A 27,320-nucleotide genomic window follows, 5' to 3' on the forward strand; every position below is an offset into this window, starting at 1 on the left:
GATTTCAAGGCACCGCCAGTATCACATGATGATCTCACCCCACCTGTGCGATCTCCGTGGCTGCTCCTTCCCTCGTCCCCATGCCTGATATCCAATTTCAGACATTGTGATGAATCAGAATATTGTAATGTTTAGCTGCTGATATATCACAATGTTGAAAACCAGGTATCACTCAGCCCTAGTCTGTTTTTTAGTATCCCTAAAATATTTTGCTTATTAGGGGCTACCCCACATTTTGTTCAGAACATTGCTTTGCAGAGGTAACTACCATAGAGTTATCAAAATTTTCAAAATTAGGGGGTTCATGATTTGGCTTTTTAAAAATAGGGGGCCCTCAGTAATTAGTAAACATTTCCAGTTCCTCCTTGAGGAGCATTTTCAGAAGGTGGTTGAGGAGGACTTGTGGAGTGCCTCAATGATCTGTCTTGTCCCCCATACTTTTTACTGTCTGCATAAAACTGCTGGGGGACATCAGCTGGATGTTTTGGCTGCAATGTCTAGCTTGCAGGTGACACTCAAATCTAACCCTCTTTTTTGTCCTCTGATTTCAAGGGAGCTGTAGAATTCCTAAACTGGTATTTAGATGTTGTCTTTGGACTGATGGGGCTAAACAAGCTGAAATTAAATTCAGATAAGATTGAAATCTGTAGGTAGCGAGATCACATGGTCCTTACAACTGGTATTAGATGGAGTTGCACTCCCACTAAAGAACCAAGTACACACTTTCTGAGTTCTTGTGTACTATACATTAACAGGCAAAGCACAGGTGATGGTGGCCAGGAGCTCATTTTATCAGCTACAGCTGATGTACCTATTAGAGAGGTCAAATGTGGCCACACTTATCAATGCTCTATCACATCCAGGCTGGACTCTTTGTAGGGTTGCCTTTAAAGACAGTTTTGAAACTTCAGCTGGTTTAGCATGCAATTGTCAAGTGTCTTGATAGGAGCTAGGTGGTCAGACCATGTGAAGCTTTGAAACTGCATGTGGTTGCTAGTGTGTTTCTCAGCCTAATTTAAAGTGCTGGTGGTGACATTTAAAGGAACCATTGGCCCTCCAGGTGTTTCTGGTCCATAGTTTGCATCATTGCTGACCATTTGCCATCCATGCAGGGGGTGATGAGCGTTATAGTTCAGCAACAGCTGGAGGGCCAGTGGTTGGATTTGAGGTTTTTGGTGTGTGTTTTTAAGGCCTACCCCCCAACCAGTCTGCCCATACTTCCAGTGTTGGCAATGGAGGCCATCTTACCTGCCAACCTTCAAGAACAGTTAAATTGGCAGGCATTTTCTATAGTACATTCATGGTTCTTGATTTCAGTACCAGTAGGGCTTTGTTAAGCTACATCTCCTCAGGTCCTTAGGAAGGCATCAAGAGCTTGCCAGGTTTTGATGGCCTTCACTTGAATGTTGTTTCAATCCATTTGCCATGCTGTCTTGCTGCTGATGCTTTAGGTTATAGCTTTATTAGGGGAGAAGTGTATTCATGTACCTTTTTGTGGATTATGAAGTTATGTAAAGTTATTTATGATGCTTTATTGTGATATGACAGTTTAGTTAATGAAGTTGTTAATGGAGAGATTATTTTAGCTTTTTCATCTCTTCAAAGCTCTTTTTTGTTATTGTATAGGTCAGCTTCTTCAACTTCTTTTCTTTACAGGAGTCTGTAACAGACTATACAGCACCTTCTTCTCACTCCAGTACAGTGGCTACAAGCAGTGCAAAGATGGAAGAGGCTTTAGTGACAAATGTAAGCTTATTAGTTACTTTAAGCATAGCTATAAACATAACTTTTATTTTTCATGGCATTTAAAACTAAAACTCTGCTATACAGATCTACTTGGGTATGGAAAAAATCTTCTGTAATTTTTATTGTTGTGCAGTAACAATGCAAAAATAATGTTAGAGACCTTGTAGATAAAGGCTAGCAGAACATGGAATTTTGAGAGGCGTTCAAGAATTGTGGGGAAAATAGAAAGTGGTTTGAGCAATCAGTGCAAACTAGGCTATAGGGTTTTTAGCATATTGTGTGTGCAGTCCTATGTGGTAAGGAAATGCATATTGTTATGGCAATTGAGATTTTCACAAAATAGTTAATTCTAGGTTCATTAAGGCTCTCACTACACATTCAGAAGGATTACTTGGTGTCATCTCTCTTGGGCTTGCCTGATTTCAGAATATACAATATAGGTGAGGTTTGCATAAAATCACCCTCCACATTAAAAATAAACAACACCTCCCTTCCTGTAGAAAGCTGTGCGTTGAGAAGAAATCTGGCCTAGCTCTTCTTTCCAAAGTGCTACCTTCCCAGCAGTAGGTGGGAGAGCATCCAGTCATGACATCTCCATTACACCAGGAGGGATTTTCTTACATGATTCTTTCCACTGCATTGTCTACATGCAGGTTCCATTCTCCAAACACAATGCATTCCCAGGAAACCGTTCATGATGTGAGCATTTGCATAATGAGCTGATGATTTCCATTATTTCCTATGGGAACATTTCTAATCTGATTTATCCATTCTCCCTCCCTCCATGCTTTCTGCCTGAAACTGCTACAGCCTGAAGAAGTGTGCATGCACACGAAAGCTCATACCAAAATATAAACTTAGTTGGTCTTTAAGGTGCTACTGAAGGAATTTTTTTTATTTTGCTTCTACTCAGACCAACACGGCTACCTACCTGTAACTGCTACAGCCAGTCAGCAAAAGCCAAACAAATGAAAAAATTGTTTCTTTGATCTCTCCTGCTCCCTGATTTGTCTGATCTCGCTCCCTCCCTCACTTAATGGTTTCTGCCTGAAACTGCTGCAGCCAATCAGCAAAAGCCAAACAAAGGAAAAACATTTCTTTGATCTCTCCTGCTCCCTGATTTGTCTGATCTCCCTCCATGCTTTGTGCCCGAAATGACTGCTGCTGGCCAGCAAAAAAACCAAGTAAGGAAATGGGCAAACTTTGACTGTTTGGATATCTGAATTAGTCATCCATGTACCAAGGTTTAGGCATAATTATTTGTGTTCAGATAACTCAGATTTTGTATAATGACCATTCCAATAGCAGCACCTGCATGTACTTCAGTTTTACTAGAATTTATTTCTATATCAAAATTGCCAATCTGCTATATAACATGGTGAACATGTTGAAAAAAATTACTCGTCACACATACAGGAAGAATTTTGTTAATTTAACTACATCCATATTGAGCAATCCTGAAGATCATATTTGCAATCATAATATAGTAATAGGGCTTACTCAAGTAATTACTTTGTTGTCTTTCACATACACCCTTCGCACCATAGTCTTGAAATTGGCTTTTTGTGTTATGCTAGTAGGCATAACTCTGGACAAGCGTGTAAGTAACAAAACAGACTTTTCATGCAATAATATCACTTTTAGAGTAAATTCATATGCCATGGAGCCGTTGGAGCATCCATTTATGATTACACACTTCTTCATCTTCTCTACTCTCCCCTCCCCCCCCAATGATTAGTCTGTTCCTTCACCTACTCTTTCACTGTTTGAGATTACTGTAACAGCTGACAGCTAAATTGGATAATCCAGGTTAGCAGTAACCATAGTTTGCCTGCAAAGTGGAGATTGGAGTCATGCTTTGAAGTGGGTCTAAATCCCTGGTTTGGATTGATGGGCTGCCCAACTAAAACATTATGGGAAATTATTGTTCTCTCAAACTCTGAAAAGAATGGATGAGAAGGCATGCACAAGTTTGAGGGGTGAAAGCATGAGACCATGAAGTTGCTTCTCACTGCCAAATCATGGCTCTGTTAGATATCTCTCTTTAGCCACAGCTACAAGAGAGAAGTGAAGTTTCTGTTCATCTTATAAGGGCTTGAAAAAGCAAAAGCAACACACACACACACACACACAAAATTGAGAAGTGTGTGGGCAATGACCTCTAAATAACTGGGCATACAATGTGAATTGTAATCATTCTGCTTGTGTGTTAGTCTCGTGTTTCTCGCCAAAGTGGTACAGGTCCTCTACAAATGGTTCTCCTGACTAGTATCTTATTTCCTGCTGCAATATGTGGACACCTAGATATTCTGTGAATAACTTTGGAAACCAATTGTGGATGCCAAATAAGATCAAAGCAACCTAGAACTTTTAAGAGCAGAATAATGGCAGTGGTTATTGAATTTAAATGCTTTTATCCAATGTACCTTTATTTTTATTTGGTAAGTCTGCAAAGGCTTTGGATTTGTGTTCTTTGATTGATGGTACACCTTGACAAATGCTGTCTGGCAACAGAAAGTGTCCCCTTATGGAATCCTGGTGCTTATTATTTTGTTGTTTTGCGACTCCATCTCTGGCTTAACCATGCTTGTGTTTGAAGGAGAGCAGGATTTGAATGACTCTCCAAGAGAGTTTCCAGTTAGTGAATTGTTTCCTATTAAGTATACTTTGTGGCGGTGTTTGTGGCTTTCTTTGTCATCCCTTTTGTTCATAAAGTTTTGAAATGTTTGAGGTTGATTATTATGTCCATGTTGGAGTACCGTGTAATTCTCGGATGCTGATGACTTGTGTACAGTATTTTTGGAGTTCGATTTACTCCTAGATATGTGGTTTGAAAATTTCATCTACCTTCATTCTTTAAACTAGCTTAATTCCATTCTGTGGCAGTATTTTGTAAGAATGATTGTAAGAGCACTGTTAATGGCCAAGAGTAAGGGAGCATCAATGTCTTTGTTTCGTCTATATTTGAGTCTTCAGGAAATCTATTGATTGCACTTAGTTAAGTTCAAGTAAAATTGTACTATTCCTGCAGTAGTTTAGTTTTTGTGCATCTCTGACACTATGATAAGTGCCTGGAAACTTCCATTTCACTGTATCTGAAGAAGTGTGCATGCACACGAAAGCTCATACCAAAATAAAAACTTAGTTGGTCTTTAAGGTGCTACTGAAGGAATTTTTTTATTTTACTATGAAAGGAGGATATTTCTCAATGTTTGAGGGCCATCATTCTACTTCTTTAATGAGTCCTGTGAGAATCAGTATAGGGGAATTACAATAACCTGAATTAAATTTTTGGAATTAAATCCAAAAGGAAATGGTCAACAAGCCATAACTATGAACCGGAAAGTCTCCCCACACACACACACCTATCAGATCTTTTTTGTCCTTTTTATGTTAAAGCTTCCCTGCTAAATGCTTGCACCTGAAAGACAATCTAGTTCAGCGGCATTGCTTGAGCTCTTGCTTTTGTTGGGGCTTTTGTTATAGACCTAGCTAGAATGTGATGTGTGTTGCCTGCCTTTCAGGTGCCCCTGCCCCACACCCTTCCCCTCCCTAGGAGGGAGGCTCTACAACAGAGCTCCAGCCTAACTCCAGTTTCTCCCGCTACCGTGGACCTCACCCTCAAGGTATGTACCACATCCCTCTAAGGGTCATTTTCTTGCATGCAGGGGAAAGACTTAATCAAGATCTTGCTGGCAAACTTCAGTGGAGAGACCAAAAAGGCAGTTTTTGCTTTTTAGACCACTAGAACAAGAGTTTCTAAGGGGGTTCATTACATTTCTTTTATCCCACTTTGTAACTAACAGCAATCAGCTGACTCTTGCCACCCAAATCCTAGATACACATCAGAATATCAGATAGGACTTATTAGGATGATTGTGATTTCCCCCTCCTATAGAGAGTATATGGGAAATGAGCTATGTAGGTGGTTCCAGATGCCTTCCTGTGAAATAGCTTGTATTGTTTTGAGCAATTATTGTTGAGGTTAGCAATATGTAATGTATATTGGCTGGCTGATGCAGCACACTTTGTGCAGGAGACTGGCAGTGTTAGAACTTGCTGATCGCTTAATATTTTCTATTAAGTGGTAACTAGTGTGACCTTTTTAGTGATGGTGTGAGGTAGGTTTGTGAAGGCAGCCAGGTAGTGTTCATAGGTGACGGTGTTCATTTGGACTATATTGTGCATCTCATGCTGCAAAGTGAGTCTCAGTAGCATTATTTACAGGTTGATACCAATTCTTCTCAGTTCTGTAAAGTGGTAGAACATGTATTTGCATAACTCAGTTAAATAGAGGTTTTGTGAGAGAGATTCCAAATAGGAACATGTCCCCTGTGATTACAGATTTTAGAGGGTGGGGTTCTTGTCTTATTGACATACATTGTATGTATATGCTAATAACTCTCTTAATCAGCTGAGACTAGACTGAATTTTTGAAGACCTGACCCACATTTCAAAATACTTATGGAAATTGCAAAACAAACATAGCACTGGGCTGAAAGCAACTTGTAAAGTAAATGTGCACAACTTCAGCAGAGCTTACACTCAACAATTATTCCAGTTGTTGCTTAGATTGACATGGCTGTGCTGCCTTTTTCCTCTCTGATCTGTTTCATATTGACGTATCATTTAAACTTCACTATTGTGCCTCTGTAGATGTATTCGGCTGAAAGCATTGCTGTGATAAAGTAATGTACCCTTTTGTTCTGTTTAGTCTGAGGAACTATTTGGGTATTTGGTATAAAGTTTGCATGTAACTTGCTGTTGTGAATGTGGACAGGTAGGCCAATAGGAAGGTAGTGAGTAGATAAAGGCACATGCCATGTTCTGATACAGCAGTTGTGTTATGAACAGTATCTAATGTCTTGCTATTGATTCTTATCATGCTATTGTCTTTCTTAAAACAGGTTTTACATTTGAACCTTTTGTGTTCTGTAATGAAGATTTGATATTTCTGAGTAGTGTCTTGAATATTTTACACCTAGGGACATAATTTTACATTAAACTTAATGGGAGGGGGGAGGCTTTAAATGCCATAAAATAAACTTAATAACCAATATATAGTTTTGTCTGGTAATTTCCAGTAAGATGCTAATTTGCAGCATGCATTGTAGCTGAAATCCGTTGCATTAGAAAATTTAGGGTTGATTTTAAACTGATACATGTAATACATAATCTTATGATCAAAAGTGGTTATCCATAAAAATTGTCTCGCATAGACAACTACAAGTTCTGAGGCATCTGAAGACTGACTGATTGTTACTTTTCTGAAAGTAGCAGGGATAAGTAACTTTTTCCCCTGAGGGCCACACACTAGTGGCAAAAATGTTTCCTACAGTTTGTGGGGGGCTAAACCAGCATGCCTCTCATGACACACAATAATCTTGGATCTCTGTGTAACCTGGCTGGATTGTTGCAATTGCCTAGTTGCAGGGGGTGGTTACACATACAATGGGTTGTCGTCAGTATTCTCCTAATTGTCCTATGCAGGTTTGAAGCGCATGCTGTATTTTGCACTCTCTGTCAGCATGGTGTTAGAAGGATTGTTGGGGCAATGGCAAGGGTTATCAGGCCAGGCCAGGCTCTTGCTCAAAGGCAGGCAAGAGGCCACGGCTGTGGGTGACCTTCCATTTTCTGCACCAAACTCAACCATCCTCTCTCACTCAAAGGAAGAGCAGTGGTGGCAGTTATTCAGTACTCACTGAGTGGCACAAGAGCGCAAAGCAGATGCTTAAACATCAGGAAGAAAGGAAGTAAATACCAGAGTTTTTAAGGCTGAACTGTTAAGCTGAAATCAAAATTTACAAACTTTCAGCTGTTTGCAATGAGCAAATCAAACAAAAGCAATTGAAATAGCTCAACACAACGGATGCTTCAAGTGGTTTCTCCAAATTCAGCTCAAATTGCAACTCATACTGGCTTCTCCCATCTCACTATTATTCAACTCCCCTGAATAGAATCCCTCACAACAGCACAAATACAACAGGTGTTGTCTCAAGCACACCTTATGCAGCTGAACAAAGTGTGTTGCAACAAGTGTGCTTGAGACGGAAAGCATGAAATACCTGAGCTGGCCAGGTGTTTGCTGAGTGTCAAATTTGGCTGCATGTTAGAAATATGGATAAATAGGTCATGTTAGAAATAGAGAAGAGATCATCACCCTTCACAAACAAGGAGCAAGATTCAAGAAGATAGCAAAAGCACTGCGTGTTCCCAGAAACACTGTTGAAAGCCTAATTTGCAAGTTCAAAGTTAAAGGAACAGTGGTTACACTACTTGGACAGGGCAGAAAACGGAAGCTATCTGAGGCAGCAACCAGAATACTGAGAAGGCAGGCTGGGGAAAACCTCCAAGTGACTGCGAAAGAGCTGTAGCAAGACTTGATGACAGCAGGCACTGATGTTTCAGTGAGCACAGTAAGGCGCCTTACTAAGTGCAGAAGGTTTCCATGCCAAAACTCCAAGACGTTCACCACTACTGAACCAAAAGCACAAGAAAAGTCAGCTCCAGTATACTCAAAATCATGTAAATAAGCCACAGAAGTTTTGGGATACTGTTCTGTGGAGTGATGAAACAGAATTGGAACTTTTTGGCCCCATGGATCAGCATTATGTCTGGAGGAAGAATAATGAAAAGAACACACTGCTCTGGGGCTGCTTTGCATCCTCTGGCACTGGAAACTTGGAGCATGTGGAAGGCAGGATGGATTCATTGAAGTATCAGGAAATCTTAGGAGAAAACATGCTGTCCGTGAGAAGCTTGGGCATCACTGGACCTTCCCACGGGAAAACGATCCCAAACATACCTGAAATTCCACCAAGGCTTGGTTGCAGAAGAAGTCCCGGAAGGTTCTACAGTGGCCATCACAGTTACCTGACTTGAACCCCATAGAAAATCTCTGGTGGGATTTGAAGAAGGCGGTTGCAGCACACAAAGCCAAGAATATTACTGAAGTGAAGACCATTCCTCATGAGGAATGGGCTAAGATTCCTCAGGAACAGTGCCAGAAGCTGCTTTCTGGCTATGCATCTCATTTGCAGCAGGTAATAGCAGCAAAAGGCTGCTCTACTAAGAAATTAAAAGACGCCTGCTTCTTGGGAGAAAAGCAATGACAAACCTAGACAGCATCTTAAAAAGCAGAGACATCACCTTGCCGACAAAGGTCCGTATAGTTCAAGCTATGGTTTTCCCAGTAGTGATGTATGGAAGTGAGAGCATAAAGAAGGCTGATCGCCGAAGAATTGATGCTTTTGAATTATGGTGCTGGAGGAGACTCTTGAGAGTCCCATGGACTGCAAGAAGATCAAACCTATCCATTCTTAAGGAAATCAGCCCAGAGTGCTCCCTGGAAGGACAGATCGTGAAGCTGAGGCTCCAATACTTTGGACACCTCATGAGAAGAGAAGACTCCCTGGAAAAGACCCTGATGTTGGGAAAGATTGAGGGCACTAGGAGAAGGGGACGACAGAGGACGAGATGGTTGGACAGTGTTCTCGAAGCTACCAACATGAGTTTGACCAAACTGCGGGAGGCAGTGCAAGACAGGAGTGCCTGGCGTGCTATGGTCCATGGGGTCACGAAGAGTCGGACACGACTAAACGACTAAACAACAACAACACTAAGATGCTTGCCATGAAGGGGTTGAATAATAGTGAGATGGGAGAAGCCAGTATAAGTTGCAATTTGAGCTGAATTTGGAGAAACCACTTGAAGCATCTGTTGTGTTGAGCTATTTCAATTGCTTTTGTTTAGTTTGCTCATTGCAAACAGCTGGAAGTCTGTAAATTTTGCTAATAAACCTGATTTGCAATGAGGGTTGAATAATTTTGATTGTAATTATATATCTTCATCGCCTGTTTCTGTATTCAATCACTGCAGAAAATATAATACAACTTCCAGAGAAGTAACAATCTGTTCAATTTTATGATGCCTCATTAGGTATGAGTACTATTAATATGGTGGCTTATGCATAGTTTATGCATTATTCAGGACTGCTCAGAGATGCTGAGGTGGTAGGTTCAATATAGAACCGTGAAGAGTTGACACATGTCTTGGGCACATTTTTATACTTAAAAGCAAGCCCAGTGATAGCAGTTAATGAAAATGTGGTTGCAAATCTCTTCTTTGACTTTTCCATTATAGCCCAGCTTATTTAAACCTACAGTATTTAATCCTGGTTTTGGTTACTGGCAAATTCTAAACTGTGGTATAAAAAGCAAAAGTTTTGTCGGGGTTTTTGAAATCTGTATTATGGTTGATGTGCAGGATTGTGCTACATTTGGCTTAGTTCATATTGCATACTTGTGGGTCCCTGAGATTCAGATCTAGAGTGTAAAATGTGTTAGATTAATGGTGCTATCAATGTAATGTGGATTAAATAGCTGAGGAATACTTCTAAAAGGTTTTGTTGAGAAAAGTTTTTTTAAAATGTATCAAAGATAGTAATGATTCACACTTGGCTCTAACCTTTGCTGTATGCTTGCCCCATGTTTTTTGAAAACATTAAACAATTTCTATCTCTAATATTCTAAAACAATTCAGTTTCCCTGGCAGCTAACTAGAGGAGTATGGATGCTATCTAGAGAGACAAAGTGAAAATAAGACACTGTGAAAATTAAATGGGCTAAATATGTATTTCAAAGTGGAACCATTTCCTTTTTCTGACTAGATGGAGTCTGCTCGCAAAGCATGGGAGAATTCACCAAATGTCGGGGAGAAGAATTCACCAGCTACATCATCAGCATCTCCAGTAGGTGGCGGTAGTGGTGGCAGCAGTGGCAGTGGAAGCAGCAGCAGTAGCAGTGGACCAACCAGTGGTACATACAGCTCTTTCTCAAGTGCATCAATGCCTCCCATTCCTGTGGCTTCAGTTACACCTACAACTTCATTGTCAGGTATAAGCTTTTGGACTACACCGCTGTTGTTGTTGTTGTTGTTACGCAGTCTGTCTGACTGGGTTGCACCAGCCACTCTAGGCGGCTTCCAACATATATAAAAGCATAATTAAACATTTAAAAGCTTCCCAATACAGGGCTGCTTTCAGATGTCTTCTAAAGGTTATATAGTTGCTCATCTCCTTGAAAGTTTCTTGGTCCTTCAGTCAAAAAGACTGCCAGAGCAGCTTGCATACAGTCCCTTGAAACAAGGCAAGACAGCCCCTGGCCACAGTCTAAAAGACATGACACTAAAGGGGGAGGGAAGAGGGGAAAAGCAAACTCAGGCTCTAGGTCTGTTTAACTCTTTGGATGTGGGCCATCACATGTAGGAAGAAGTAATCTGTGAAGCTACTTTAGGCAAATCCTCTTGTAGGCACCCTTCAATTAGCATGGGAGGTCCTGCTAGTGTTGTTATGTCCGGGTGTTGCCTGGTTGGCGATGACCCATGACAAGACCTCACTTGGTGAAATGTCCTCCAAAGCATTTGATGACTGAAATATACTGTTCTTGGTAACCTTGAAAGTATTACCTGTAAGAATATGTTAACTGTGTTTCAATGTTTCTAGGTGTTTAATGTTAAGTATTCTTTTTAAAATATATATATATTGCTGCTTTGTTAGTTTTCCTGATCTTCTTTGGAAAGAAGGTTGGGGCAGAAATTAAATAAATAAATAACAGAAGTAGAATGTTTGAATAAAGTACTGCAGTAGTTAACAATTTGCATTTTTACTTAGGGTATACCAAACTTATGACTAGCTTACTGAAGCATGTTAGATTTTAGTAACTATTAAAGCAGTGCTTTGCTGGTTGTAATTTTAGGAGCTGGAACATACACTACCTCTTCACTGAGTACAAAAACAACCACAACCTCTGATCCACCTAACATTTGTAAAGTGAAGCCACAGCAGTTACAGACAAGTAATTTGGCATCTGCTGGTCACTTTTCCCAGCTAAGCTGTATGCCATCGCTAATTGCTCAGCAGCAGCAGAGTCCACAGGTCTATGTGTCTCAGTCGGCAGCAGGTAATATACGAGGTAGTCTCTTTGCATTGTATCTGGGTATAAATGGTTCCTCTTTCTATTTAAAGGTAGGGGTGACTAAATTTAAGCTCAGTGTTTCTTAAATCTTCCGGTTACTTTCATGATTGCAACTTTGCAGTCTATTCGTTGCTCCCAACAAATTGTATTGAATGTTGTAGTATTTGTAAAGAAAACACAAACACTCTTTTTGAAAATTGACAGTCTTTTTTTCTTGCCTTTGAAATCTCCCCCCCCCCCCAATTTGTTTAGCAGCTAGGCGTATCAATTGCCTTTACTTTTTAGTTAACTCAGGCGCTGTGCTACTGATTTTTTTTCTCTTATGACTCTGTAGCTCAAATTCCAGCTTTCTACATGGATACAAGCCATCTCTTTGGTACCCAGCATGCACGACTGGCTCCTCCATCACTGGCCCAACAGCAAGGATTTCAGCCAGGGCTCTCACAGGTACTTAGGGGATTGACTGGGTGGCATATTTGCTTTTTAATAACCATACAAATGTTGACTCTTGTATTCCAAATCAGAGTTCAACATTTTAAATGTCCTTGTCCAGCTAAACCATTGAGTTGTGGTCACAGCTGGTGGCTCATACTGGAACATTTTTAACAGTGTCTTCCAGGCATCCCCAAACTTCGGCCCTCCAGATGTTTTGGCCTACAACTCCCATGATCCCTATCTAACAGGACCAGTGGTCAGGGATGATGGGAATTGTAGTCCAAAACATCTGGAGGGCCGAAGTTTGGGGATGCCTGGTGTATTCAAAGAGGAGAGGCATCCTACTGTGAAAGATTATGCTCATCAGCTGCAAGAACTGGGGTACCTTCTGTAGTCTGCAGTTCCTGCAAGCCAAATATCTAGCACAGAATCTGCAGGTACTTCCCACTCCTTTGATATTTTTAGCAACTAGTGAGATGCACACACCATTATTTGTTCAGGTATCATAGGTATCAGAGAACTTTCTTTGTGAGTAAAAACTCCCAGTTTCAATCCACAGCATCTACAGTTAAAGGATTTCAAGAAGCAGGTTGAAAAGACAACCTCTTAACTGAGAACTTTGTGAGCCACCTCAAGAGAATAGAATTGCTAGACGGACTGAGCACATGGCAATTTCTGATGTTTGTTTGCTTGGATATCTAATTAATTATATTCCTTACAGCCTACATCAGTTCAACAGATACCAATCCCTATATATGCACCTCTGCAAGGGCAGCATCAAGCTCAGATGGGTTTAGGAGCAGCACCTGCTGTTTCCCAAGCCCAGGAATTGTTTAACTCATCATTGCAGCCTTATAGGTAAATAGAAAGCAACATCTCTTTGTTAATATTTTGTTTCTAGTTCTAGTCTCTTAACTATGTCACACATTTATTTCATTTGTATTCATTGGTGTAAGAATTGTGAAAACTGCACTGTTTTTGACCAGAAAATGCAAGTTCTGAAATTAAACAGTCCACATTAAAATTTAAAAATGCATGCAAAGTAAGTTCGTTCATTTTAGATTTTCGCGTGCTTTAGGGATAAGTGTTGAAAATGTTAGACTAAAAGGACTAAAAGGAGACTTAGAATTTCTGAGGTGGGAGTAGGTTAGATGTGGTATGTGAAGTATCATTTCTCTGCCTGTTCAGAATCTTGCCAGTCCTTTGTGTTTGTCCACTTTAGGTTTCCTCTGCAATTCTGAGCAGAAGCACTTGAAATCTTGTAAATTTGTTCCTTTTACAACTTGTGTGGTGCATTTTTGTGCTAGATTTTGAAATAATCTGTTTCCCTGGCTATGACACTTTTATTCAACTGCTGGTGAAGTGGCTTTAAGTCATGTGCTACAGTTTCTAGAAAGAACCATTCTTACAGTTCTGTAAACAAGACTAAAGAAAGTCTTTTAAAAAATGATGTCAGTTTTGAGTACAGTGGTACCTCACTATACGAATGCCCTGCTAGACGAATTTTTCGCTAGATGAATGGGTTTTGCAATCGGAGGTTGCATCGCAAGAAAAATTCGTCTAGCAAATCGCGGTTTCCCATAATTGAAATTCAATTAATGCATTCCTATGGGCAAAAAAATATCAATGCATTCCTATGGTATTCGCAAAACGAATTGACTCGCAGAACGAATTAAATTCGTCTTGCGAGGCACCACTGTATTTGCATGGATTTCCCCCCTTAGTAATCTTCCCCCCTTAGAGCCAGTGTGGTGTAGTGGTTAAGAGCGGCAGACTCATAATCTGGGGAGCCAGGTTCGCGTCTCCGCTCCTCCACATGCAGCTGCTGGGTGACCTTGGGCTAGTCACACTTCTCTGAAGTCTCTCAGCCCCACCCACCTCACAGGGTGTCTGTTGTGGGGGAGGAGGGGAAAGGAGATTGTTAGCCGCTTTGAGACTCCTTCGGGTAGTGATAAAGCGGGATATCAAATCCAAACTCCTCCTCCTCCTCCTCCTCTTCTTCTTCTTCTTGTTGTTGTTGTTGTTGTTCTTCTTCTTCTTCTTCTTCTTCTTGTAATAAGGGGGTGTATGATATACGTTTGTGTGTTTCTCCTTGTTTTATGCCTAGTGCACATTAAAAGGTTAATCACGAAACCAGTTTTTGTAGTTTAATAATGTTTATTAACTTAACTAATTCAGGGCACTATTGTTTTATAGATCCCAGCAGGCATTTATGCAAAGTGGCCTGTCTCAGCCGTCACCAGTGGTCCTTTCTGGCACAGCCTTACACAACTTCCCAGCAGTGCAGCACCAGGAACTTGCCAAGGCACAGTCAAGCCTTGCGTTTCAGCAGACATCTAATACTCAACCTATTCCTATCTTGTATGAGCATCAACTGAGTCAAGCTTCAGGACTAGGAGGCTCCCAGCTTATTGATACACATCTTCTCCAGGTCAGAGTCAGACCTCCCCAGAAAAGCAACTGAAGAGTTGGAATCACCTCTTTAATACAACAAAAGCTTTAATACAACAAAATGGAATGGTTGTGCTGCTTCTGAGTGTATATAAAAGGGAAATTAATCTGCATTATGAGGCAATGAGTACCCGGCTCTGCAGGCAAGGGGTGACATAACGACTTCTGAGGCTCAGAAGGTGTTTCCCCACAGGGGAGCTGCAAAAAGAATGTAGTTGGTCAGGGGAGCCATGGACTCGAAAAAAACTTAAAAACCTCTGAGCTACAGGGTAATGTTATCCATTCTGTCACAGGCAGTCACAGCCGTATCATGCAAACAGCCTTCCCAGTTTTTGTGATGTGCATTTATTTAATTGTGCCCTGTCATATGAGTACTGGAGGCTGACTTATACTGGGTCAAGCCAATGGCGCACTATCTGGCAGCGGCTCTGCAGCATTTCAAATTCAAACGGGTCTCTCCCATCCCTACCTGGAGGGTGCCAGGGATTGAACTTGGAATCTTCTGCATGCAAAGCAGATTCTCTGCCACTGAGCTACGGCCCAACTGATGTGTATTATTCTACATAGTGCTTCAGTTGTTTGAGGCACCATACTGTTGAACACTTAATGTACTGGGCTGGTGTCAACAGCCAGCATTCCCCTGCAGCTGCTGTGGCCCTCCACACCAGGCAGCTGGGCCTGCAGACTTTGTTTCAATTACACAAAGTGACACTCCAGAACGTTGTGAGTAATTAATGGGAGGTGACTCATAGACACCTGAGGCAGCTCACAATGTTACCCACACTTGGAGGGACCCCATCAAACCCTGAATATGATTCCCCAAATACACCTCTTCTCCCCACCCCCTTCTTTCTGAACTGTAGCAGGGAGGAAGGAAAATTAGAACAGAGATAGCATGCAGGTAATTTCAGACAGATGTATGGAAGAGTCCTGCACACCCTGATGCAGTCCTGATTCATCCATTAAAACTTTTACACTTTTTATAGAAGCATGTTCCCATATTTGGCAGTGGAAGTATTTCAGCTGTTTTGAATATAGATTATACATAGCAGCTGTTATGTGTTCAATTAAATCTGGGACATATTTTATTCATGCTTGCTGCTTTTCCAAATGTGGAAATGTTTATAGCAGGAGTGGAGAACCTGTGACCCTCCAGGTGTCCTTGGATTTCAGCTCTCACCATTGGGCATGCTGGCTGGGGCTGATGGGAATTAAAGTTCAGCAACATTCCTGCTGCAGTGTACAGAGAAGAGTAAATTTAAAATGAAATGGTCATACAACTGTTCTGTTCTTCAAATTAAATTAACCTTGCTTAGCTAGTCACCTAGAAAATGTTAACCTCTCTCTTCTCAGGCCAGAGCTACTCTTACCCAGGCCTCAAATTTGTATTCTGGACAGGTTCAGCAAACAGGTCAGACTAGCTTCTATAACACTGCGCCATCTCCCAGTGCTCTTCAGCAGGTAAACTATGGCACGGTAAATGGCTTTCAATTATATTTAATAAGTGTTTGTGTGTCTGTGTGTCTTGTGGTGCATGTAGTATCATTGTCTCCTGACAGGAGAATGTCCTTTTGAGAACATAGTTGGTGTTTTTTTATAGAGAAGTAGCAGTCCAAAACAGTTCTAACACAGAATAAAACTTTTTTAAAATATATATATAGTGTTCTTTTTCTATAAGATTGTTTTTTTGCAGAGGTGTTGCTCTAAAAAAATCAAGCCACCTTTTGTCTAGAGATCACTGTGATCCTTACCCTACTCCAGTTAATCTTCAACAGCTAGCAAGTTGATCTTCCATTATGCAAAACCATAATGTTTCAGAGAATAGTTTTCTCCAAGATCAGGTGATAGATACTCAGGACCATAGCACTTCTGCTGGGGATTTGTTAGAAAAATCCTATGCATGCTGTTCATGGCATCTAAACATTAGCAAGATGGTGCAGATCTGTAAACTACATAGCCATTTCTTCTACATAGAGTACATAGAAATGAATAGGAGCACTAGATGAATGTCTGCATACAATTCCCATTCACTTCAGTTTGTTCAGTGATGTGCTGATCTTCTATAGAGGCTAGCATCCTAAAAGTGTTTCATAAGCTTCCCTCTTTTTAATAATGGCTACTTGATATATTACATTAGATCATACTGCAGTATTACCCCAAACCATGGCTCAGCAGTCAGTGGTGGCATTGGAGGCCAGCACTGTTGCTAGGCAAGAGGCAAATCTTTAAATTAGGCTGGTGGGACAATAATAAAAAAGAGGTCATCCGTTTTGGATCAAGAATGGAGGTTCTATTTTATTGCCAAGTTGCAAGGGGAATTGGGCATAGTATGTATGTTTACCAAAATTTCCATGCTCTAAAGACAGAGGTCTCTACATGAGAGCAGAGAATGGTTGCTTCTGAGTAAGAAAGGTAATATCAGAATAAGGTACATATTTAGATAAGGTCTGCAACTGGAGTGGATGAATTAAGAACTTCGCTTGTGCCCTGTCGTAGCCAGGAGCAATTGCCCCTTCATGTTATTTGATATTTTGGTATATTGTTTGGTGTAGGGTGTCGTTTGTCTTCTAACTATATTGCCACTGATACTGCTATCTTTTGTATCTCATTTAATATTTTATGCTCGTAGCACTTTAAATTTTGGTATTTTGTATCTAATTGTCTGGTTATCCAGTGAGGACACCATCACTGAAGTCATTACAGACACACAAGAGAGGTTGCAATGGGGGCTGGACAGAACAGATGAGGGGTTAGAGAAGTATACTGTTAAGCCTCTTCTCAATCCTTCCCTTTGAATGTGTGGACCCTAGATGCCATACCAATTTAATAGTGGATTTTCAGCATCTATAGTGAGCTCATCTTTGGTGTCTCGGGACTTCACGGCTACTATGACAACAATAGAGCTGTCACAATATGTTATGATCCCACCCTGAGGGAGGTAACACACTGGTTCACAACAGGGTATAGGTTTGGTGCTTTAGATGAGGAGATTTTTTAAAATAGCACACTTGTCTTAAGCTCATTTCCTGGTGAAATTTACATTTCTTGCGTTCCTGTTTCTCTGCACAGAGTAGGGGACACATTAAGATGGTCTCCCACCACAGCAGCTGATGGATTCATATGTATTCTTGAGAGTTCTTGGAACATTTCCAGTCAATATGACTGATGCTCCTATTGGTGCTCTGGCCACTTGGTGGAACCTGTTTGACACAATCCCCTAAGTGTACTCTCCCTATCAAACTCATGTTGGTAGCTTCGAGAACACTGTCCAACCATCTCGTCCTCTGTTGTCCCCTTCTCCTTGTGCCCTCCATCTTTCCCAGCATCAGGGTCTTTTCCAGGGCGTCTTCTCTTCTCATGAGGTGGCCAAAGTATTGGAGCCTCAGCTTCAGGATCTGTCCTTCCAGTGAGCGCTCAGGGCTGATTTCCTTCAGAATGGATAGGTTTGATCTTCTTGCAGTCCATGAGACTCTCAAGAGTCTACTCCTGCACCATAATTCAAAAGCATCAAACTTGAGGATTAGGGGCAGTGAAATGGCTGGGCCATGATTAAAATGGGGTGTGTGTGGAATTTTAGCAAAATCTACCCAACACAAATAAGATGGCTATGAAGAAACTATATATCTCTTCCACTATTGTGTCCTCACAGTGTTGTCCTTTTGAGCCTGTATGGTGCATGTCTTCTCCATCAGGGCCAAGAAATAAATACTTTCAATTACTGCTTTCTGCACCATGAAACCTAATTCCTGCTTCTGAAACCTCAGTTTTGCATTACAGGTAGGTAGCCGTGTTGGTCTGCCGTAGTTGAAACAAAATACAGTCATACCTCGGTTTACAACTGCCTCTGTTTACAAACACCGCGGACCCATCTGGAACGGATTAATTCACTTTCCATTACTTTCAATGGGAAAGTTCGCTTCAGGTTAAGTACAGACTTCCAGAACCAATTACACTCATACTTCGAGTTAAGTACGCTTCAGGTAGAGTACTCCATGGACCTGTCTGGAACGGATTAATCCACTTTCCATTACTTTCAATGGGAAAGTTCGCTTCAGGTTAAGTACAGACTTCTGGAACCAATTGTGGTTGTAAACCGAGGTACCACTGAAAAAAAAAATTCCTTCCAGTAGCACCTACTGAAAGGAACTTTTTTATTTTGTTTCGACTATGGCAGCCCAACACAGCTACCTACCTGTAATTAGAACTATGGAAAGCACCACATTGAGCCACATGAAATGGAAGTCCATCAACCTCACCAAGAAACTTGCACAGGTACAGGCTGACATCTTCTTTCTGGCTAAATGCAAGAACCTGGACATTATACCTAAGGGTCTTAGAATTAAGAACCCTCTACAATCCACTTATCCTACTGAATATACAAGGAAACTGTGCCACACTTTCTCCAAGAAGCTGCTCAAACATCTGATCGGCGTTCTGTACTCTAAACAGAAGTTAATAAAGGAGGAACTCTCTGTACTGGAGAACTCTATCAAGAATCACCCAGTTTGGCAAGAGTTCCACAAGGAAAAACAAACCATTTACCACTCTCAACTCAGTTTTGCTGATGAGGACGATAGGGAAAACATAAGTTATAGAAGAAGGACATGGAGGGAATTCTGTTTACTAAAAACCATGTCTGACTCGCTTGCTTTCTGAATCATCAGATGCTGCCAATATGTTTTCAAGTTTACAACTCCAAAGGATAAAAATGTGTATATTCTTTCTGTTCAGATATACAAAAGGTACAAGTTATATTTAGCTGTACATAGAGAGCAGCACGTGTATATTTCTCAACAGTATTCAAAAGTGGCAATTTAATCGTGATGCACTTTAGCTATTGAAGCATCTGTGTGTCTAAATCATTCTTGGTTTTTCTCCAGGTGACAGTACCTATTCCAGGATCACAACTTTCCTTGCCCAACTTTGGATCAGCAGGCCAGCCTTTAATCGCTCTTCCACAGTCCCTTCAGCCTCCTTTACAGCACACACCACCACAGCCTCAGACTCAGAATATGAGTCGGCCAGCGCAAGTAGGCCAGCCTTTCAGAGGACTAATTCCAGCTGGAGCTCAACACAGCATTATAACTGGGAAGGTAAATGTGACTGTGTCTTAAATCTTGCTGAATGGCATCAGAAAAGCATGAACAAATGCACATCATATCCAGGCATGTCATGGTTATTGTATAGCAATCATTCCAAAGGGATAACGTCTTAGTCCTTATAGCACCATAACCAGTTTAGGTAGGAACAAATAGCAAATGGAAGAGATTGAACATTGATGGAATTGGTTTAGAATTAAACTAATTCAACCAAAGTTCCCCAGAACATACCCTGCAGGGAAACACCCTGGTGAAACAGCACCCAGAAGAATTGAACTCCCTCTCCCCATCAGCTGACATCACCCAGTGTTGTCAGCTGGTGGACAAGTGAGTAGTTTGGGGAAAATACAGTGGTACCTCGGGTTACAAACGCTTCAGGTTACAGACTCCGCTAACCCAGAAATAGGACCTCAGGTTAAGAACTTTGCTTCAGGATGAGAACAGAAATCGTGCTCCAGCGGCGCGGCGGCAGCAGGAGGCCTCATTAGCTAAGGTGGTGCTTCAGGTTAAGAACAGTTTCAGGTTAAGAACGGACCTCTGGAACGAATTAAGTTCTTAACCAGAGGTACCACTGTAGCCTCATGGGCCAAATTGGACCCCCTTGGTAAGCTAAGGTTGGCCCAGAGGCTGGAGGTTTGTGGTTCACATTCACAGTCAAATGCTTGACTATTGGCTACTTAGTGAGTGTACCTCCCCCAAGCACCCTTATATTCACAACAGTTGTGTTGTTTCTCCAGCTGTGAGCCAATGGCATCACGGGGTAGCACTAAAAATAGTGGACCCATAAGCAAAAAAAGGGAAGGTCATTTTTTCAAAGAGGGGGGAATGGCGTGTTAGAAGCTCCAGTTCTTTTTATACTACTGAAAATTACCTGGGGGTACTAGACGAAGTCCACTTTGCAAATAGTGGAGGAAAGTGTTTGGTGGGGTCACTATTTTTTATTTTTAAAAAGCCGCTTATTTTCCACTGAATTGTTGGGGCTCCCTTAGACCACCGAAAACCTTGGTGTGCAATGTGCAAGTTGCAGCTTTGCCACCCACACTGTACAGCTGACTGAGGTAGGCTGAGCGGACAGAGTTTGTGCTCATGTTGTGCACGTAGCTTTCTGGAGGACTCAGCCAAATGCTGGAACACCATAGCAATACATTTACTTAGACCATTTGACACTATCCAGTAAGTACTTCTAAGTCCTATAGAGACCAAGCAAATACTCAGTGACTCCTTTATCTGTTATGCATAAGTCTTTTGGTGAGATTTACTGAGTATTGGTAGGGCGTGTTTAAGAGCTTTCAGTTTGCCTAGCTGAGGATTTTAATTATTTGTGTCACATGGAATATGAGAGTATGAACCGTAATATGTCAACAGCTTACCCCCCCCCCCCCCGAAATTTTGGAGTAGGTGTGGAACTTGTTTCCTAGCTCCTATTGCCATTGTAAAGATGATTGAATGAGTATGACAGGGTCCTGCATGAAAATGTTAGTGTTTAATTTTGTGCCCTTTGTAAGTTGGTTGGGTTTCTTTGCTTCAGATGTCAGAAATGGACCTGAAAGCTTTTGGAAGTGGCATTGATGTTAAACCAGGCACACCTCCAGTCACCGGACGAAGCACCACTCCAACGTCTAGTCCCTTCCGGTAAGCAAGTCCTTACAAACAAGTTAGCAGCATAGATTTGTGATGAAGCCCACTTAAAGAAATAGTACTTAATTAGGCATTAGTATAAGGGTGCCACTCTGGTAGCCAGCTGTGAAGTGGCATGGAAATGTTTAATAAATAAATAAGGGCTAATGAAGTTTGGAGAAAGATTTGTGCAGAACATTGACCTGGCCACAGTATTTTATATGGACATGCTTCTAACAACACAGAACATGGACCACGCCTCCCATCTTCAATATTTTATTTTATATTTTATATTTTATTTATTTTAAAATAAGTATGTAATAAATGGGGTTATGTGGGAATGGGTTGACTGGCGTGGAATATTTATGTTTTAATTAAGCCATTAACAGACATTCTGACCTCTCTGCAGTGAGCCATTTCATATTGCTTTTTGGTATTTCCTCTGCTATGTAGTAAGGAGACAGTGTCAGTAATTGTGTGGCTGGAGGGCTCAACTAACTGAGCTGCTCAGGACTGAGATGAAAAAGGAAACATATTTGGAAACAGGGCAATTTATTTTGCAGGAAATATGAAGACAGAATGACTGCATACTTGCCCAATTCCCATTTATTTCAGCAGAGCTTGCACAGGTGTGTTTCCATAGGATTGTGTTTCATATATATATGACAACAATCAATATGACTATGATTTGGATACTGTACTCATGTCAGTGAATACTGCTATTTGATTAAATGTTCTGAATTTTATGAAGAGTGCTCCTTAGAATTTATTTTCATTTCCTTTTACATTTTTCTACATAGCCCCAATATTATCTATGCGATATTAGGGATTCAGCAATAACAGAGCAAGAAGAGATACTTCTTATTCGTGCCATGTAGTATTGGGTCTTAAGTTGGAGAGGGAAGAACTTGCAGATTTGAGCTACAGCCAGCACTTAGGGTTTCAAATTACTCAAAAGTCACTCATATTACTCAAATTGAAAAGTAAGGTGACTTGTAAGACTCTTTCTAGTATTATGTGGAATTCTTACTTGAAGAACACAAATGTGAGAGGAGAGATCAAAACATAGAAGGGTGGGGACCAAATATATGCTTCGGCTCACGCAATAAGCTTGCACTCCTCATCCATTAGAATGTTTTTTTCCTTTGAAATGCTGACCACCAGACCAAAGCACTGAAATTCTCCTCAGCTTTAAAAGCAGGTTCCCATTCAGGTTTTTCCCTCTCAGTTTTGAGGGCTAATACAACTCTCTTCATAGTACATTGGATCCTGATCAGAGCTGGAGATTGACTTTGAAAGCAGTACTGAGCACAAGATCAGTGGAAGTCAAACGAGATGATTTGGAAAGCTAAGTTTTGTGCTTCCCTTAAAATAAAGCCCCCAGCTAAGAGTAATTTGGGAGTTTCCCAAAATCTGAAGGCATTTTTTTAATAGAAGCATTTAGCCATAGTGATTAACCCAGTCAGGTGTGGCAGCAGCTCAGGAGATTAAACTGCCAATATCACATAAGAGTGCTTGCTGGGTGCCAGAAGGAAGCAAAGGTCTCATGGTTCTGTGTGAAAGAACAGAATAGTGTTAAATCCTCTTGCTGTATTTCAGGGTTTCCAGAGGCATTGTGCACTGCCTATTGAATTCAGAATACCACAATTTATAGTTCATCTTAATTTCTCCCTTTGTGTGGGGTGGTGGTAGTAAATTAAGCTTTAATTTTAGCATCTATTTCATATTGCTGTACAATAAGCTCCTGTTTCCTTGTATTCGCTACAAACAGCATTTACTAAATAATGGCTGGTTTTCTTCTGGATTCAAGGTAGCACATGAAAAGTGTAACACAGGGTTTCTCTGGTGCCTATGATATCCAGTATATTAACTTACTTAAATTGTTTTCTCTCTAAGGGTTGCTTCCACAAGTCCGAACAGTCAGGCCAATAAAATGAATACCATCGTCTACCAGAAGCAGTTTCAGTCGGCAGCTGTGAGAATGACGCAGCCATTTCCTCCACAGTTTGCACCCCAGGTGGGCAGCAGCTGCTATACTGCCAATGGTCTGAGATTTTCTATCTTCAGCTTATTTCAAATGGAAGAACCCCTATATGTAGGAATATCTATCAAATATTTCCTTAAATAATTTCTAAATCGAATATATATAAACATTCTGTATCTTGCTTTCAGTAATATCTGTGCTCCTAAAGTTGAGAGATTGGACAGCTCTAATGTAGGCAGGTGACCACAGGCTTCTCCGCACAGCTCTTGCTACATTGGAGTGTTAAACATTTAAAGGGAGAGGGGAAAATAGTGTCTGAGAGAAGGGTCCCAGTGTGCGGCTTAAAGCAGACATCATCAAGGGCACAATACACCAGGAATGTCTCCTGTGCTGGCTCTGCTGAGAATCGCATATGCCTCCACCTCTACTCATTTTATTGGTGCTTGTACAGAAATTCCTGGTGAATTGTGTGCTGTTAGCCACTTACCTGAAATGCAGCTGTAAAGCAGTCTTCCAAATAGTTAGCTACAAATAAAAAACTGAGCATCCTTTAAAAGGGGGAGCACTTTCAGAGTGCTGTTGCTATAAAGTATATGATATGGAGACATGTGGTGTGTACTTTTGATTCTTAAAATGTCTTGTATATTGCACTTCACATTTGAGATTGTCGGATTCTGTTTGAAAACATCAACCTATCTGTTGCCAATCCCTGCATCTTGACATATATTTTGAGGAACCCCTTCCCCCTTTTGGTTTTCAAATGTGCTAAGACAATTTTTAAGCACACTTCCTACCTTAAGTCCCCCCCCCCTTAGAATTCTCCAAACATGGCCAATCTTAATAGAAAAAATGCACCCGCTACAAGGCACTGATTGGTGCAGAGAAGCCACCATGTGATCAGGTTGGCATTCTGCTAACAGCTAAATGTCTCTCTTTTTGTTGTTGTTTTTCCCCCACTTAGATCCTCTCTCAGCCTAACCTGGTCCCTCCATTGGTAAGAGCCCCACATACTAACACCTTCCCAGCGCCTGTTCAGAGGCCGCCAGTGGCACTGGCTAGTCAGATGCCACCTCAGATGACCACAGGCCTTATGAGCCACCCTCGTTTGCCACATATGGCCAGGGGTCCTTGTGGATCACTCTCTGGAGTCAGAGGCAATCAGGCCCAGACTGCGATGAAGGCTGAACAAGACATAAAGGTTAGTATTTTTGGATGGCCATGCTGTGTTAACCACAGTTCAGTCTTAACAGCTTGCAAGGCAAAAGACTACTATTAAGATGCCTCTTGATCCTTCAGATACCCCTTTCTGCAGTGGCCAAAGAGAATATAAACCAATTTTTTTTTCTTATTATTATTTATTCTAAATATTGATTACAGGTAGCACATGTTAGAAAAAAGCACAATCCCAGGAAATATGATTTCAACGCTTAGGAGTTTGCCTGCTTTTATTGCAGTCCGCTGCCTGGTGGATTGCACCCATTCCCTTTGCCTTTCTCTTCTTTTAAGTGTACAAAACTGTTATTAAATAGCTAGAATCTCCCATCAATAGCTGCATTTCACTGCATGACATTATTTGAAGAGCACTTTGAGACCCTTCTGAATGAAACAAGACACTTTCCTTTCGATGTGAGCTGTGTGGGGATACCAAAAGATTAAATTAACTCAAAATCAATGCACCCAATCAATTGTTAAAAAGAACAGACTTTCCTCATTTTTTCAGTTGTGTACAAGGACAAAAGAGTGGTTCCCTGAGACAGTCTACAGCAGCCATCCCCAAACTGCGGCCCTCCAGATGTTTTGGCCTACAACTCCCATGATCCCTAGCTAACAGGGCCAGTGGTCATGGATGATGGGGATTGTAGTCCAAAACATCTGGAGGGCCGAAGTCTCAGGATGCCTGGTCTCTACAGGGTTTTTGTATTTTCAAATGGTTTTGTCAATATAGGTCAATATAATAGGCAATGCTTCTGACAAATGAGTTCTGCTATTTGTCCAAATTATGGTTAGCTAGCTTGAGGGTGGATGGGAGGAGTGCATATGTTGATATTTTTTAATATTAAAATTAAAACTTATCAGGTAACTTAAAAGAAAAATAAATAACCTATTTAGATAGCCTGTGTCCCAAATCATGTAGGGCAAATATGCTGCAGATGGTAAAGTGAACATCCACCTGAATAATTTTGGTCTCATTGCTGTCCTTTTTCTTTCCTAAGACAAGTAGCTGCTTTCTCAGCCAAGGTTATCATTATTACATTTGGAGAAAATGTTTAAAAATATATATTTGACTTGAGGAAGGCTAACAGGCATAGGCAAACTCTCCAGCTGTTTTTGGCCTACAACTCCCATGATCCCTAGCTAACAGGACCAGCGGTCGGGGATGATGGGAATTGTAGTCCCAAAACATCTGGAGGGCCGAGTTTGCCTGTGCCTGGCTAACAATAACAACCAGGTGTGATATCTAGAATAAAGCCTTTGCCTGTTGCCATCTGACCATCATTTTGTTTAAAAGAAGAAGACATTTTTATACCATATGGAAAGTTTGTGCTACAAAAAGATACTTTGAATTGTTACAGGCACGTATGCTTTTTCAATTCCAGTTACTATTTCCGATGATCGTGCTCAGGGATCCCGTATCCCATCTTGAAAAATTGTGGAAATGCACAGTTGAATTATGAAGAGGAAATGACACTTTCAGTTGTTGTCCTCCATACCACCCCTTTTTTCCCTTAAATTCCAGTTCTGTGCCATGAACTGGATGCCTGTTTCATGGGGGCAGAATCCTTTTCTCGAGTAGAATTATTTACAGGGTCTGGTTGTGCAGAATTTTTTATGATGCTTGTGGTTTTTTTTAAAACTACACAACACAAGGTGCCATTTGTCATAAGATTCTACAGCAATAAAATCTGACTCATGTTGTTAGCACAGTTGAGAGGAGTATACAGTTGCAGCAGCTAAGGCTGTAGCATGAAGTAGGCATGTTAGGGTGTGGTTCATGTCGTAATTGCTGCCAGTTCTCAGTGATCTGCAGTAGTGTGTCCCAGCTACAAGAACTTTATTAAGCTCTCAGCTGCTGTTATAAGTTGCTGAATTTCCTCCCTGCAGAGGTAGGTGGCTCTGCCCCCTTCATTATACAGTTTCAGTGAATGCTGGACACAGATCTTTACTGTGGCTTTTGACACCTGAGATGTGTGCTTCCAGGGCATACCCACTTTCTGTGACTAATTCATTTTAACTGTTTTTAATACTGAATTTTAAATTGTTGTAATCTGCCCTGGGACCTGCTGGTGATGGACAGGTAATATACTTGGAAGAATTTGCAGAAGCCAATAGGGCTTTGCCATTGTTAGAGGTAATTTACATCAGCAGTTTGTGCTTGTGGACTAAGTCCCATGGAACTCTGTGGGACTTCCTTTTGAAAAAAACTTTTAACTGCAGCTTAATCACATAACCTTTGGGTGGAAGGGTATGAGAAGAGACTTTCCTCTTGGCAAGCCCTGATGGTGGTATTATTATAATAATAATTCTCAGGTGGTTTCCTTGTAATTCTGACTTCTTCTCTTTAAACTCAAACGGTTTATTTAAATTTTCCACCTTTTAGTAAAGTCAACCTAACAGCTACAGTTCCAAGAAAGTGTTTGCAATATTTATACAAGCATGTGATAAAAATAGATTTTGACCTTTACAAAATCTCGAATATTACAATTTGCGACCCACTAATCAAATGTTACTGCTGTGAAAAAGATGTTGCAATTTTTTGCAGATGGAAGATATCAACAAGTATGATACAGGTAGGTAGCCGTGTTGGTCAGAGTCGAAGCAAAATAAAAAAATTCCTTCAGTAGCACCTTAAAGACCAACTAAGTTTTTATTTTGGTATGAGCTTTCGTGTGCATGCACACTTCGTCAGATACAGTGAGCTTATGCATATACCATTACGTTGCAAAAATTAGGGTGCACATTAGTTTCTGTAGCGCATTACATCCAAGTAAATATGGTAGTTTTGCAGGCCATCGG

General features: G+C 40.9%; 1 protein-coding gene across 42 annotated transcripts in view; it reads left to right on the top strand.

The window, feature by feature from the left end:
- The window catches only part of PRRC2C (proline rich coiled-coil 2C), a 75,799-nt gene that overhangs the window by 44,571 nt on the left and 3,908 nt on the right, over window positions 1-27,320 (top strand). For 4 of the 42 annotated variants that reach the window (XM_060276560.2, XM_088673623.1, XM_060276558.2 and 1 more), the window contains 13 exons: window positions 1,657-1,746; window positions 5,271-5,372; window positions 10,415-10,640; window positions 11,502-11,717; window positions 12,055-12,167; window positions 12,877-13,013; window positions 14,352-14,586; window positions 15,960-16,082; window positions 19,487-19,699; window positions 21,234-21,337; window positions 21,886-21,951; window positions 23,219-23,339; window positions 24,268-24,504. In XM_060276560.2, the coding sequence (XP_060132543.2) occupies window positions 1,657-1,746; window positions 5,271-5,372; window positions 10,415-10,640; window positions 11,502-11,717; window positions 12,055-12,167; window positions 12,877-13,013; window positions 14,352-14,586; window positions 15,960-16,082; window positions 19,487-19,699; window positions 21,234-21,337; window positions 21,886-21,951; window positions 23,219-23,339; window positions 24,268-24,504 (1,983 nt within the window). Of the gene's footprint in view, window positions 1-1,656; window positions 1,747-5,270; window positions 5,373-10,414; window positions 10,641-11,501; window positions 11,718-12,054; window positions 12,168-12,876; window positions 13,014-14,351; window positions 14,587-15,959; window positions 16,083-19,486; window positions 19,700-21,233; window positions 21,338-21,885; window positions 21,952-23,218; window positions 23,418-24,267; window positions 24,505-27,320 lie in introns of all 42 variants that reach the window. The other 38 variants (XM_060276561.2, XM_060276563.2, XM_060276564.2 and 35 more) reach the window with 38 other exon arrangements.

The sequence above is a fragment of the Zootoca vivipara genome, chromosome 7, assembly GCF_965207765.1.
Source record: "Zootoca vivipara chromosome 7, rZooViv2.hap1.1, whole genome shotgun sequence".
NCBI lineage: Eukaryota > Metazoa > Chordata > Lepidosauria > Squamata > Lacertidae > Zootoca > Zootoca vivipara.